Source organism: Anomaloglossus baeobatrachus, chromosome 6 (assembly GCF_048569485.1).
Source record: "Anomaloglossus baeobatrachus isolate aAnoBae1 chromosome 6, aAnoBae1.hap1, whole genome shotgun sequence".
Taxonomy (NCBI): Eukaryota; Metazoa; Chordata; class Amphibia; order Anura; family Aromobatidae; genus Anomaloglossus; species Anomaloglossus baeobatrachus.
Genome location: NC_134358.1, coordinates 96,830,128 through 96,845,038, shown reverse-complemented (window position 1 = coordinate 96,845,038; position 14,911 = coordinate 96,830,128). Strand labels below are relative to the sequence as shown.

The 14,911-nt window shown below is 52.3% G+C and overlaps 1 protein-coding gene across 3 annotated transcripts in view; it reads left to right on the top strand.

The window, feature by feature from the left end:
- Positions 1–211: 211 nt before the first annotated feature.
- The window catches only part of LRRCC1 (leucine rich repeat and coiled-coil centrosomal protein 1), a 192,252-nt gene continuing 177,552 nt past the window's right edge, over positions 212–14,911 (top strand). For 2 of the 3 annotated variants that reach the window (XR_012754666.1, XM_075353129.1), the window contains exons 1-3: positions 212–298; positions 3,094–3,170; positions 13,242–13,447. Coding sequence is in view for 2 of the 3 variants with exons in the window: in XM_075353129.1 (XP_075209244.1) it covers positions 3,112–3,170; positions 13,242–13,447 (265 nt within the window). In the remaining variant the exon portion in view is untranslated. Of the gene's footprint in view, positions 299–358; positions 442–3,093; positions 3,171–13,241; positions 13,448–14,911 lie in introns of those variants that run through there. The other variant, XM_075353130.1, reaches the window with a different exon arrangement.

Here is a 14,911-nt window from a genome sequence, read left to right as displayed (position 1 = left end):
CAAGTCCCGTTTCCTGACCCCGCCCACATGAAGAGCCGCAGCCAATCAGCTCCGCAGATCCGCCCTCTTATTGTCCTGTCACTTTCGCGCCCGACCGTCTCACTTTTCACAAATCTCAATTTGTAAACAAACAATTGCGTCCTTTCCGGTTCTGCAGCGCGGTTCGGTGATTGGTTGTAAGGCTTGTGGTGGGCGGGGCTATGTGGTGGACGCGTGTGGTTGCCATGACGCTAACAGCTTCCGGTTTGTGTAACGTGCCGCCCTCGTGCGGCGGGAGCTACGTCCTGTGCAGACTCGGGTGAGTGCTGTTTTGCTTCTGTCACCCGCTGGCTCTAATTCACACCCCGTCCCCGCAGGTTCTCCTGGGGCTTGTGCTGCCTCAGTAATGAGCGGCAGCTGTAGAGCAGCCCCGTGCACTGCGCTCCGTGCAGCCAGAGAGAGGTAGGAAATCTCTTTATAGCTGTTCTGTTTCCTTCCTTGAGACATGAGCTTTATTTAGAGGAATTTCCCTGCGTCTCACAAGTCATCGTGATCCCCGCAGTGTAGAAATATCAATGCTGCGGACATATTGCCCTGACTCACCCTGCAGTCCTGGATCTGATCATGACATGTCATCCTGACTGACCACTTGATCATGGCTGCCAGTACCAGCCTCCCTCCGCAGAGCACTCCGCAGGGACAGCGCCGCCCTCCGCAGGGACAGCGCCGCCCTCCGCAGGGACAGCGCCGCCCTCCGCAGGGACAGCGCCGCCCTCCGCAGGGACAGCGCCGCCCTCCGCAGGGACAGTGCCGCCCTCCGCAGGGACAGTGCCGCCCTCCGCAGGGACAGTGCTGCCCTCCGCAGAGCACTCCGCAGGGACAGCGCCACCCTCCGCAGGGACAGCGCCGCCCTCCGCAGGGACAGCGCCGCCCTCCGCAGGGACAGTGCCGCCCTCCGCAGGGACAGTGCCGCCCTCCGCAGAGCACTCCGCAGGGACAGCGCCACCCTCCGCAGGGACAGCGCCGCCCTCCGCAGGGACAGTGCCGCCCTCCGCAGGGACAGTGCCGCCCTCCGCAGAGCACTCCGCAGGGACAGCGCCACCCTCCGCAGGGACAGCGCCGCCCTCCGCAGGGACAGCGCCGCCCTCCGCAGGGACAGACGCTTTCCAAAGAGCGTTCCGCAGGGACTGCGCCGGCCTCCGCAGGGACAGCCATTTTCCACAGAGCGTTCCGCAGTGAGAGCGCCGCCCTCCGCAGGGACAGCCGCTTTCCACAGAGCGTTCCGCAGGGACAGCGCCGCCCTCCGCAGGGACAGACGCTTTCCAAAGAGCGTTCCGCAGGGACTGCGCCGGCCTCCGCAGGGACAGCCATTTTCCACAGAGCGTTCCGCAGTGAGAGCGCCGCCCTCCGCAGGGACAGCCGCTTTCCACAGAGCGTTCCGCAGGGACAGCGCCGCCCTCCGCAGGGACAGACGCTTTCCACAGAGCTTTCCGCAGGGACAGCGCCGCCCTCCGCAGGGACAGCCGCTTTCCACAGAGCGTTCCGCAGGGAGAGCGCCACCCTCCGCAGGGACAGCCGCTTTCCACAGAGCGTTCCGCAGGGACAGCGCTGCCCTCCGCAGGGACAGCCATTTTCCACAGAGCGTTCCGCCGGGACAGCGCCGTCCTCCGCAGGGACAGCCGCCCTCCACAGAGCGCTCCGCAGAGCCAGCGTCGCCCTCCGCTACCCCAGAGCCGCTCACCAGTGACAGCCGGTTGCGACAATTTCCCACAGCAGTGACAACCGCTCACTACAGAGTCTTCCTCATTTTGAAATGGTGTTTTTTAATTCTGCACTTATTAAAATTTGATTACTTTTTTGCATACAACATGGTTTCTGATTGTCCTCTTTCCATATTTCTGGATTTTCCAGTGTATAAATGGTTAAGTTGTGCCCAATTTTCCTATATTTTGGTTTTCACTGCAGTGACAGGGCAGCACTCCGCTGCAGCAGGAGCGACGCCATCTTTATTATGGCCATTCTGCGCAGTGACAGTGCTTCAGAAGAAGTGTCAGTAAGCATTGAAGTACAGGGAGGACCATGGTGGGACCTGGGGGGGAGACAGAACTTGGTATGGTCCAAAAGGTTCCACCAGAAGAGGTGGCTTGTGCAGGATGATGAGGTGCTGGACTGTGGAGGGCCCATATACTGCTCTGCACAGGGGCCTCTGCTGTTTGTGTCCGTCAGTGCCACAGGGCTATAAGTTATCCGCTATACTCAAGATAAAGGATAACTTATCACCAGAAAACTTCACATCATCAGGATTTTATACCTGAACTATAGCTGTCTATGTATCGGTGCTGTGCGCATCTTCTGCAGATCTTGTGGGGACGGTGCCCCGGCCTCCCCTGCTCTGCTGCAGCCTCCTGTCTCTGGCTCTTCTTGATCTGGTGAGTTCTTCCTCCTGCTCCATCACTACCTGCGTGTGCCTGTGTGCACATTGATGGTCCGGCTCTCACAATGTCCTCAGGCCCTCGCTGTGCTGCCCTGGGCAATGATAGTGCTGGTGGGAGATCTCACTGGGGTCAAGAAGTGTGACCGGTCAGTCACACGGGAGCGGCCGAGGCTTTGTCCACAGAGCCAGACATAAGATTTAGACTATGGATTTCTCTACAGCAACAAAAAAAGAATTTCTACTAGAAAGGGAAGGATTCAGTCACCATTTCCATACGTGTTGTTATTGTGGGGTGTAATATTCTGATGTTCCTTGGCGGTAATGGAGGAACATTTTAGCACATGTATTACAACCACAAGTATCGCCCCAAATACCGGTGATCTGATCTGACAGTATGACAGGGGTCTGTGTTTTTCGGAGTTAGACTCGGTAGACTCATTCTATGGATGCGCACTGTGCCCACATTATTGATGGGGGACTGCTCATCTTCGGGGGGGTTACACATATGTGTAGTCAGTTGTCCATTGGCTGCAGCCAACGAGTTGTAGAAAACCGAGGAGCAACCAACGCTTAGTGCACTCAGATGGTAATAATTCTTTAGTGCTGGCTGCCCCACTACCACCATGTGACTGCTGGACCAACATGTCTAAATGTTTGTTAATTAAATCCTTTGTGTTTAGGCTCCAGCCATAATAAAGATGGCGGCCTGGGATCAAGATGGCAAGGAACTGAGCTTGATGGATAAACAGATCACAAGGTAAGAGTATCTGCAGCTTAATGGGGTTGTTTGGATATGTAATTTTGATGACCTAATCTACAATAGATCATCAATATCAGATTAGTGCTGGTTCAACACTCATCACCACCACTCCCCACCCCCCCCATTATCACCACCACTCCCCACCCCCGCCATTATCTCCATCACTCCCCACCCCCACCATTGTCACCTTCACTCCCCACCCCCACCATTGTCACCTTCACTCCCCACCCCCACCATTGTCACCATCACTCCCCACCCCCACCATTGTCACCATCACTCCCCACCCCCACCATTGTCACCATCACTCCCCACCCCCACCATTGTCACCATCACTCCACACCCCCACCATTATCACCATCACTCCACACCCCCACCATTATCACCATCACTCCCCACCCCCACCATTATCACCATCACTCCCCACCCCCACCATTATCACCATCACTCCCCACCCCCACCATTGTCACCATCACTCCCCACCCCCACCATTGTCACCATCACTCCCCACCCCCACCATTGTCACCATCACTCCCCACCCCCACCCCAACCATTATCACTATCACTTCCCCTCGCCTGTTATCACCATCTCAGGAACTCTGGCAAAGTGAGGAGCTTGGTTATTGCCGCCAGAACCCCTAAAATTGATTCTATCTTGAAAAGACGTGCTGGAAAAGAGGCAATTGTCGATCAAGCCACTCGGTGGGGCAGCTTTTATTTAATGATTGAGTGATTGCTTGAGCTGAAACATGGCCAACCATCAGGTAACACTAAATGAGGGTCAATGGACACTTCAGGATGAATTGAAGGAATTGCTTCATCACTCATTTACAGTGATTAAAAAAATTACAAGCTGAGGATTTAACTCCTGGCATTTTGATAAGGGAGTGGAAGAACTTGCTGTTTTGCTTGTCCTAAAGAGGAGGTTTCATCGCATATGGCATTGCTGCTTCAATGTAATAGAGAGAGACACTGCTATTAGAAGATAAAGTTCTTTTGGCAGCTGTGTATGGGGATCTAAGTCCTCGTATATTGCTGGATGATCAACAGCTTACTAAAGGAAAAAAAAAGCTGTGACAGAGGTAGCAGGATGAGTGGCTACAGGACTGCCAAGAGCAAGAGCACTTGGATCCTGCCAGTGCTACTGCTGCCATATCTTCGGCCTCATCAGATGAGGAGTTTAATTTGGATGACATAGAGCAGCAAAGTGTTGTAGCAGGGAAAAAGATTCCACCCTCATAGCAAACAGATTGAGTAGAAGAGTTCAACCGTTCATCAAAATAACTGTGCATGAGGTAATTCCTTTATACCCTGAGATTGTTAGAGATGTTGCCGATGTGGTTACAGCTTTGCCACCAACCCAAGTTAGTGTAGAGAGGTTGTTCTCTGGCCTTAAAATAATTAGGCCAGATTTGAGGTCATCTATGATTGAGGCGATACTATTTCTCAGAACAAATTCATAGACTACACAAATGTCATTCCATACATTGAAAACTGTCCTTTTCCCACATACTGCATAGTGTATTGCATATTTACAGTGCATTATTTTTTTGTGTTCTAAACTTATATTCCAATAAATAATTTTATATAACAGCTTGATTATTGCATCATCATAATGATTAAAAGCCTGATGTTACCACTTTACTACAGTAAATATATCACAAACATAAGTCTTATGAGGGAGTCGGAATCAGGAAAACTGAGGAGTCAGAGGTTTGTCTTACTGACTCCACAGCCCTGCTAATAGCACACAATTCTCACAACGTAAGGATTCATGAAACGCTTGGACGACCCCTTTATGACCACCTATATGTATAATATATATGTATATTTTCTTGCGTATAAGACTACTTTTTAACGCCTGGAAATTTTCTCAAAAGTCGGGGGTCATCTTATACGCTGGGGGTCGTCTTATACAGTATATAATTAGGTAATTTATAAGCCCTCCCTGTCTCCAAGACTGCCTCTCAGATCTCGCAGTGAGGTTCCTACAAAAAAATATTCTCACCTGTCTTCCGTTCCCACGGTGTACTCAGCTGCATCTTGCAGACCGCAGGCTCTTAGACCTCTTGGTGAAGTCGTCCGGTGCACGGAGCCGCTGTTGCAGGCTGCCATCATGGCTTTACTGCAGTTGAATGCTTTACGACGGTGGCGCAAAGCATTCAAATGCAGTAAAGCGCTGACAGCATTGGCGGCGACCCTGCTGACAGCATTGGCGGCGACCCTGTGTATTGGACGCGATCATGGAAGGGTCTATGTGCCTGTGGTCCACAAGAAGTACCCGTTGATGATCACGTCCGGAGCACAGCATTGGCGGCGACCCTGTGTATTGGACGCGATCATGGAAGGGTCTATGTGCCTGTGGTCCACAAGAAGTACCCGTTGATGATCACGTCCGGAGCACGGAGCCGCCGCTGCTGTCAGCGCTTTACAGCAGTTAAATGCACCGCCGCCGTAAGCATTCAACTGCAGTAAAGCCATGATGGCAGCCTGCAGACTTAGACTGTAAAAGCCTGGATTTGCGTGGGTTATCTAGTACCCATGGACTGATCTCATGCCTGGAATTTTCAGGGAACTCCAGGTAATTATCCGGATTTAGCCACCGGGGATTAAGAAAAAAGAAAATAATAATAAGAAAGCAGCGGTAACACTGCTTCCGAGACCGCTCATCATTCTTCATAGATATGCACTGCTTTCCCCGCCCACTGGCATTTCCAGCATCTGTGATTGGTTGCAGTCAGGCTGCGCCCCCACCCTGTGTAACAACGTGTCTTGACTGCTTGCAATCACAGACGCTGTGTGCACGTATATATTAAGATCGGCATAGCGTCCCCCTATATTGACTGTGTATCAAAATAAGGGACTTCTTGCAGCTTTTTATTTTTTTTTTTAAATTATTGCGATAAGTAATTTTTTAAAAAAAATGCGTGCGGTCCTCAATTTTGTTATTCAGCTATGATAAAGCGAACAGCTGGGGGCTGGTATTCTCAGGCTGGTAGGCTCACGGTTGTTGGGTCCCCCAGTCTAAAAATAGGAGCCTGCAGCCTGCAGAATTGTCGCATCCATTAGATGCAACCGTCCTGAAACATTACACAGCTCGCCCTGATTGCCCTGGTGTGGTGGCAATCTGGGTAATAAGGGGTAAATGACAACTCACAGATGCCACTAAGCCCTATTAATTGGGAGAGACTATGAGACCCCTCACCATTGCTAATAGGTAGGTGAAAAGAAATAAACAGAAACGCCGAAAAAATCCTTTTATTTGAAATAAAATACAAGAAACCAAACACCCTATTTCAGTTTTTCTTCGGCGCTCCATTGGGAGACCCAGACGATTGGGTGTATAGTACTGCCTCCGGAGGCCACACAAAGCATTACACTAAAAAGTGTAAGGCCCCTCCCCTTCTGGCTATACACCCCCAGTGGGATCACTGGCTCACCAGTTTTCTGCTTTGTGCGAAGGAGGTCAGACATCCACGCATAGCTCCACTGTTTAGTCAGCAGCAGCTGCTGACTATGTCGGATGGAAGAAAAGAGGGCCCATACTAGGGCCCCCAGCATGCTCCCTTCTCACCCCACTTTATGTCGGCGGTGTTTGTTAAGGTTGAGGTACCCATTGTGGGTACGGAGGCTGGAGCCCACATGCTGTTTTCCTTCCCCATCCCCCTGAGGGGCTCTGAGGAAGTGGGATCTTACCGGCCCCCAAGCCCTGAGGCCGGGCTCCATCCACAGACCCATGGAACCTGCTGGATACGGAGCTGGGTACCGTTCAGGGACAAGGCCCTGCGACATTCAGGTACTCTGTGTCCCAAACAGGCCACGCACATTCCAGACTTGCTGGGTGTGCTAGTGCGCCGGGGACAGTAGCGCTGCGCGCTGGGGTTACAGTCACTACAGTTTTTCTGAGTGACTTTATGTGTTGGGGACTGCCGCGCCGGCCGCCCCTGGAGCGGCGGCGCGGCTGCGACTTGTAGTGCGCCGGGGACTTAGCGCCGACCGTGCTTTTACGACGGCGTCGCTTATAAATTTAGTCCCCGGCTTCTGCGGCCTAGCTCCGCTTCGTTCCCGCCCCCACCCTGTCAATCAGGGCAAGGGAGAGACGCTGTACGATTAATCAGCGCCGAGGGCTGGAGTCTTATTTACATGCTCCAGCCCTCTCACTGAGCACAGTGGGACGCAGGTTTCCCGCTCTTTGTCTGCACACGCCCAGGGCCCGCCCCTCTCCACAGGACGCCGGCAGCCATTCCTACATGCAGTCTGGCTGGAGAACGGACACAGGCTCTGGGAGACCCAGACAAGGGATTTCTGGCGACCACACACCCGCGTTAAGCGGGCGGTAAGCAGCACTTTAGTGCTGGCCCCACTAGTGCCACAGTGTTATTTTGGTGTACCTTTTTTTCTCTATACCATATATATATATGTATATATATATATTGCACTGTAAGGTCGCTTCTTGGCTGTGTACCCTATCTTGCTCTGAGGAGACGACAACATGTCATCCGCAAAACGCAAGGGTGCCAAGACACAGGCTGTAAGCGCTGCTTGTGCCGCTTGTGGGGCTGATCTACCGGCAGGTTACAATGACCCCCATTGTGTGCAATGTTCGGTCCCTGTGCCACTTCGTCAGCCGGAGTCTATGGTGGTAGTGGCCCAGGCAGAGTCGCCGGTGAACCCTGTCCCGGTGACGGGGACAGAGTTTGCAGTTTTTGCTGACAAGATGTCTGTCACTATGACAAAGATCCTAGAGACCTTGCAGGCCAGGCCAGTTACTCAGACCATGGACACTGCTGCGGCAACGTTCCCCGGTCCCCCTCAGTTGGAGTTAATCCGTGCTTCAGGGGGGTCCCAGGCATCTCAGCCTGACGGCTCTGATTCAGATGACAGTCCCAGGCAGCCTAAGCGTGCTCGCTGGGAGAGACCCTCCACGTCATCACGCGGATCAGGGTCTCAGCGAGAAGAGTCTCTACATGATGAGACAGAGGAGGGTGATCAGGAGTCTAATCCTGAAACCGCTCTCAATCTGGATACTCCTGATGGTGACGCCATGGTAAATGACCTTATAGCGGCCATCAATAGTCTATTGGAAATTTCCCCCCCTGCCCCTTCTGCAGAGGAGGCAGCTGCACAGCAGGAGAAGTTCCATTTCAGGTATCCCAAGCGTAAACTGAGTACTTTTCTGGACCACGCTGACTTCAGAGAATCAGTCCAGAAACACCATGCTTACCCAGACAAGCGTTTCTCCAAACGTCTTAAGGATACACGTTATCCCTTTCCCCCTGACGTGGTCAAACGCTGGACCCAGTGTCCAAAGGTGGACCCCCCAATCTCCAGGCTTGCGGCTAGATCCATAGTTGCAGTGGAGGATGGAGCTTCACTTAAAGATGCCAATGACAGACAGATGGACCTTTGGTTAAAGTCTGTCTATGAAGCTATCGGCGCGTCGTTTGCTCCAGCATTCGCGGCCGTGTGGGCACTCCAAGCTATTTCAGCTGGTCTGGCACAGGTGGACTCTATCATACGTCCAGCAGTGCCGCGAGTAGCGTCCCTAACCTCGCAAATGTCTGCGTTTGCGACTTACGCTATCAACGCTGTCCTGGACTCTACAAGCCGTACCTCAATGGCGTCTGCCAACTCTGTGGTTTTGCGCAGAGCCTTGTGGTTAAAGGAATGGAAAGCGGATTCTGCTTCCAAAAAATGTTTAACCAGCTTGCCACTATCTGTAGATAGACTGTTTGGTGAACAATTGGCTGAAATCATTAAACAATCCAAGGGTAAAGACTCCTCCTTACCCCAGCCCAGATCAAGCAAACCTCAACAGAGGAAGTGGCAGTCGAGGTTTCGGTCCTTTCGAGGCTCCTGCAAGACCCAATTCTCCTCGTCCAAAGGGACTCAGAAGGAGCAAAGGAGCTCAGATTCCTGGCGGGCTCACTCACGCCCCAAGAAAGCAACCGGAGGAACCGCTTCCAAGGCGGCTGCCTCATGACTTTCGGCCTCATCCCTCCGCATCCTCGGTCGGTGGCAGGCTCTCCCGCTTTTGCGACATTTGGCTGCCACAGGTCAAAGACCGGTGGGTAACAGACATTTTGTCTCACGGGTACAGGATAGAGTTCAGTTCTCGTCCTCCGCCTCGGTTCTTCAGAACCTCCCCACATCCCGACCGAGCAGATGCCCTTCTGCAGGCGGTGTGCTCACTAAAAGCAGAAGGAGTGGTGATCCCTGTTCCTCTGCAGGAACAAGGGCAAGGTTTTTACTCCAATCTCTTTGTGGTTCCAAAAAAGGACGGCTCGTTTCGTCCTGTTCTGGACCTAAAGCTGCTCAACAAGCATGTGAACGCCAGACGGTTCCGGATGGAATCCCTCCGCTCAGTCATTGCCTCAATGTCTCAAGGAGATTTCCTTGCATCAATAGACATCAAAGATGCTTATCTCCACGTGCCGATTGCTACAGAGCACCAACGTTTTCTACGTTTCGTGATAGGAGACGACCATCTCCAGTTCGTAGCTCTGCCATTTGGTCTGGCGACAGCCCCACGGGTTTTCACCAAGGTCATGGCGGCAGTGGTAGCAGTCTTGCATTCTCAGGGACATTCGGTGATCCCTTACTTAGACGATCTACTTGTCAAAGCACCCTCTCAAGAGGCATGCCAACACAGCCTGAATGTTGCGCTGGAGACTCTCCAGACTTTCGGGTGGATCATCAACTTTTCAAAGTCAAACCTGGCACCGACTCAATCACTAACGTATCTTGGCATGGAGTTTCATACTCTCTCAGCGATAGTGAAGCTTCCGCTGGACAAGCAGCGGTCACTACAGACAGGGGTGCAGTCTCTCCTTCAGGGTCAGTCGCACCCCTTAAGGCGCCTCATGCACTTCCTAGGGAAGATGGTGGCAGCAATGGAGGCAGTCCCGTTCGCGCAGTTTCATCTGCGCCCACTTCAATGGGACATTCTCCGCCAATGGGACGGGAAGACAACTTCCCTAGACAGGAAAGTCTCCCTTTCTCAGACGGCCAAGGACTCTGCAATGGTGGCTTCTTCCCACCTCATTATCACAGGGAAGATCATTCCTGCCCCCATCCTGGGCAGTGGTCACAACAGACGCGAGTCTGTCAGGGTGGGGAGCAGTTTTTCTCCACCACAGGGCTCAAGGGACGTGGACTCAGCAGGAGTCCACCCTTCAGATCAATGTTCTGGAAATCAGGGCAGTGTATCTTGCCCTATTAGCCTTCCAGCAGTGGCTGGAAGGAAAGCAGATCCGAATTCAGTCGGACAACTCCACAGCGGTGGCATACATCAACCACCAAGGAGGGACACGCAGTCGGCAAGCCTTCCAGGAAGTCAGGCGGATTCTGATGTGGGTGGAGGAAAAAGCATCCACCATATCAGCAGTTCACATCCCGGGCGTAGAACACTGGGAAGCAGACTTCCTCAGTCGCCAGGGCATGGACGCAGGGGAATGGTCCCTTCACCCGGACGTGTTTCAGGAAATCTGCCGCCGCTGGGGGGTGCCGGACGTCGATCTAATGGCGTCTCGGCACAACAACAAGGTTCCGACCTTCATAGCGCGGTCTCGCGATCAAAGAGCTCTGGCGGCAGACGCCTTAGTGCAAGATTGGTCGCAGTTCCGGCTCCCTTATGTGTTTCCACCTCTGGCACTCTTGCCCAGAGTGTTACGCAAGATCAGATCCGATTGCGGCCGCGTCATACTCGTCGCCCCAGACTGGCCGAGGAGGTCGTGGTACCCGGATCTGTGGCATCTCACGGTCGGCCAACCGTGGGCACTACCAGACCGTCCAGACTTACTGTCCCAAGGGCCGTTTTTCCATCGGAATTCTGCGGCCCTGAACCTGACTGTGTGGCCATTGAGTCCTGGATCCTAGCGTCTTCAGGATTACCCCAAGGGGTCGTGGCCACCATGAGACAGGCTAGGAAGTCCACTTCTGCTAAGATCTACCACAGAACGTGGAAGATTTTCTTATCCTGGTGCTCTGCACAAGGAGTATCCCCCTGGCCATTCGCGTTACCTGTCGTTCTTTCCTTCCTGCAATCTGGGTTGGAAAAGGGCTTGTCGCTCGGCTCCCTTAAAGGGCAAGTCTCGGCACTATCCGTGTTTTTTCAGAAGCGTCTAGCACGACTTTCTCAGGTGCGCACGTTCCTGCAGGGGGTTTGTCATATCGTACCTCCGTACAGGCGGCCGTTAGATCCGTGGGATCTAAACAAGGTCCTTGTTGCTCTCCAGAAGCCGCCCTTCGAGCCTCTGAGGGATGTGTCACTTTCTCGACTCTCACAGAAAGTGGCCTTTCTGGTAGCGGTCACGTCTCTTCGGAGAGTGTCTGAACTAGCAGCGCTGTCATCCAAAGCTCCTTTCCTGGTGTTCCACCAGGACAAGGTAGTGCTGCGCCCCATTCAGGAGTTTCTCCCTAAGGTGGTATCCTCTTTTCATCTTAATCAGGATATCTCCTTGCCTTCCTTTTATCCGCATGCAGTGCATCGGTATGAAAAGGATTTACATTTGTTGGATCTGGTGAGAGCACTCAGAATCTACATTTCCCGCACGGCGCCCCTGCGCCGCTCGGATGCACTCTTTGTCCTTGTCGCTGGTAAGCGCAAAGGGTCGCAGGCTTCCAAAGCCACCCTGGCTCGATGGATCAAAGAACCAATTCTTGAAGCCTACCGTTCTGCTGGGCTTCCGGTTCCATCAGGGCTGAAGGCCTATTCTACCAGAGCCGTGGGTGCGTCCTGGGCATTACGACACCAGGCTACGGCTCAACAGGTGTGCCAGGCAGCTACCTGGTCGAGTCTGCACACTTTCACCAAACATTATCAGGTGCATACCTATGCTTCGGCGGACGCCAGCCTAGGTAGAAGAGTCCTGCAGGCGGCAGTTGCCTCCCCGTAGGGGAGGGCTGTCTTTGCAGCTCTAACATGAGGTATTTCTTTACCCACCCAGGGACAGCTTTTGGACGTCCCAATCGTCTGGGTCTCCCAATGGAGCGCCGAAGAAGAAGGGAATTTTGTTACTTACCGTAAATTCCTTTTCTTCTAGCTCCTATTGGGAGACCCAGCACCCGCCCTGTTGTCCTTCGGGATTTTTGGTTTTTTCGGGTACACATGTTGTTCATGTTGAATGGTTTTCAGTTCTCCGATGTTACTTCGGAGTGAATTTGTTTAAACCAGTTATTGGCTTTCCTCCTTCTTGCTTTTGCACTAAAACTGGTGAGCCAGTGATCCCACTGGGGGTGTATAGCCAGAAGGGGAGGGGCCTTACACTTTTTAGTGTAATGCTTTGTGTGGCCTCCGGAGGCAGTACTATACACCCAATCGTCTGGGTCTCCCAATAGGAGCTAGAAGAAAAGGAATTTACGGTAATTAACAAAATTCCCTTCTTTATTAACGTCAAACACCCAGTTCCGATGTAATCCACACAAGTTTTCACGATGCTTGCAGCACTGCTACATACGTACTGAGGTCACAGCGCAGGGGCACAAAACATGTACAGTACACATGCTGTGGCTTCAGGGAGAGACTGACTGCCCGCAGCGATGAGCGGTGATGTCACTCTTTTTATTTGCAGTCACAGCTGGAGGTTCCCACGGTACGCCACTTGTAACCTGAGGTAAGCTGACCTCAGTAAACTGACCTCACTGAGTTCACAGATCTGCATCTCTTGGCAGAAAACCTAACTAAAATGGTTTTGATGCCGATTCGGTGCGGTTTTCTGCCAGGAGGTGCAAATTTGGTGCTGAAATGTCTACACCAGATTTCTGCACCAAATTTGCATCTCCTGGCAGAAAATCCCACCAAAAACACATGAGTTATGATGCGGTTTTGATGTGATTTTTTTTTTTTTCTTTTGCGGAGAGATGTAGATTGGTTGCAGAAATATAGTGTCTAAATTTCTGCCCCCAATCTGCATCTTTTGGCAACCCCCCCTTCCCCCTTCACCGCAGTTTTCTACCAGGAAATGCAGGTCTGTGAGCTCAGTTTTTATAAATTCAGTTAGACCTGCTGATCCCAGATTTATGCAGGTTCGCCAACCACTAGATCTGAGTGTCCCTTTTTTATCCTCTTAGTTTGTTGGACATCACCTTGAATACAAACCTCCTGTCACTCAATCTGCACTGCAATCAGATCTCCAGGATTGAAGGCCTCTCGTATCTTCGTACTTTACAGCACCTGGACTTGTCGTCCAATCTCATCTCCAGAATTGAAGGTCTGGACTCCCTGATAAGTCTACAAAGCCTGAATCTGTCCTGCAACCGGCTCACAGCAATAGAAGGTGAGTTATGGCCTGTGTATCGGACTGTGAAAAATCTTTATCATCTCTTAACCCTGCAAGATCGTACTGTTAGTCAAGCACTGAAAGCCCCTAATATAAGGGGTTGTCCCTTTTCATATTTTAATACTTTGGCTTTCTCTAGCTAATATATAAAGGTGTGTGTGTGTGTGTCAGCTAAGGGAATCCGCACCGTTGAATTTACAAACACAACAATTTGCACAGCCGCCTCAATTGATTCAGGGAATGTCACAGACTATGTTTTTAGGGGAAATTTTAACCCTGTGCTTTAGTTATTCACCCCCTAAAATGCTTGCTTCCTGTTTGGATGTGTGAGGCAATATATTGGCTGTTTTGACAGTTAGACTGGATATTTATCAGGTGGCCTATAGCAAGCAATCACAGCTCTGCTTCTATTTTGCTACAGGTCATTAATAGGAGCTCTGATTGGTTGATCTAGACAACAAAGAACATTCTTAGTATAAGACAGCTTATGTGTCAGAATGATTTTGGGGAAGAGTGACTGGGAGAGGGGCTGACTGTGGGAGAGGGGCTGACTGTGGGAGAGGGGCTGACTGTGGGAGAGGGGCTGACTGTGGGAGAGGGGCTGACTGGGAGAGGGGCTGACTGTGGGAGAGGGGCTGACTGTGGGAGAGGGGCTGACTGTGGGAGAGGGGCTGACTGTGGGAGAGGGGCTGACTGTGGGAGAGGGGCTGACTGTGGGAGAGGGGCTGACTGTGGGAGAGGGGCTGACTGTGGGAGAGGGGCTGACTGTGGGAGAGGGGCTGACTGTGGGAGAGGGGCTGACTGTGGGAGAGGGGCTGACTGTGGGAGAGGGGCTGACTGTGGGAGAGGGGCTGACTGTGGGAGAGGGGCTGACTGTGGGAGAGGGGCTGACTGTGGGAGAGGGGCTGACTGTGGGAGAGGGGCTGACTGTGGGAGAGGGGCTGACTGTGGGAGAGGGGCTGACTGTGGGAGAGGGGCTGACTGTGGGAGAGGGGCTGACTGTGGGAGAGGGGCTGACTGTGGGAGAGGGGCTGACTGTGGGAGAGGGGCTGACTGTGGGAGAGGGGCTGACTGTGGGAGAGGGGCTGACTGTGGGAGAGGGACTCAGAGAGAGAGAAGAGAGACTGTTACTGTCCCGGCAATGACAATGGCAATAACAAAGACAGCTGTAATTTCCCACTGGCGGCTCCATACCGCTGCCTCTCATTTTTGTTAGGCCCCATTCACAAATCGTTTTTTTTTCCATCAGTCACAATCCGTCAGAACGACGGATCCATCGCAGATTGTGGAAAAACTGAGAGAGACTGACTTGTCGCCGGATTCCGTCACTTGACGGATTACGACGGATCCTGCGCCCATAGGCTTCCATTCTACCAAACGATAGGCAGCGCCGGATCCGTCGCTGTCCTTTTTTTCAACATCCGTTTTTTCAACGTATAGAAAAAAAACATTACTGTGGAC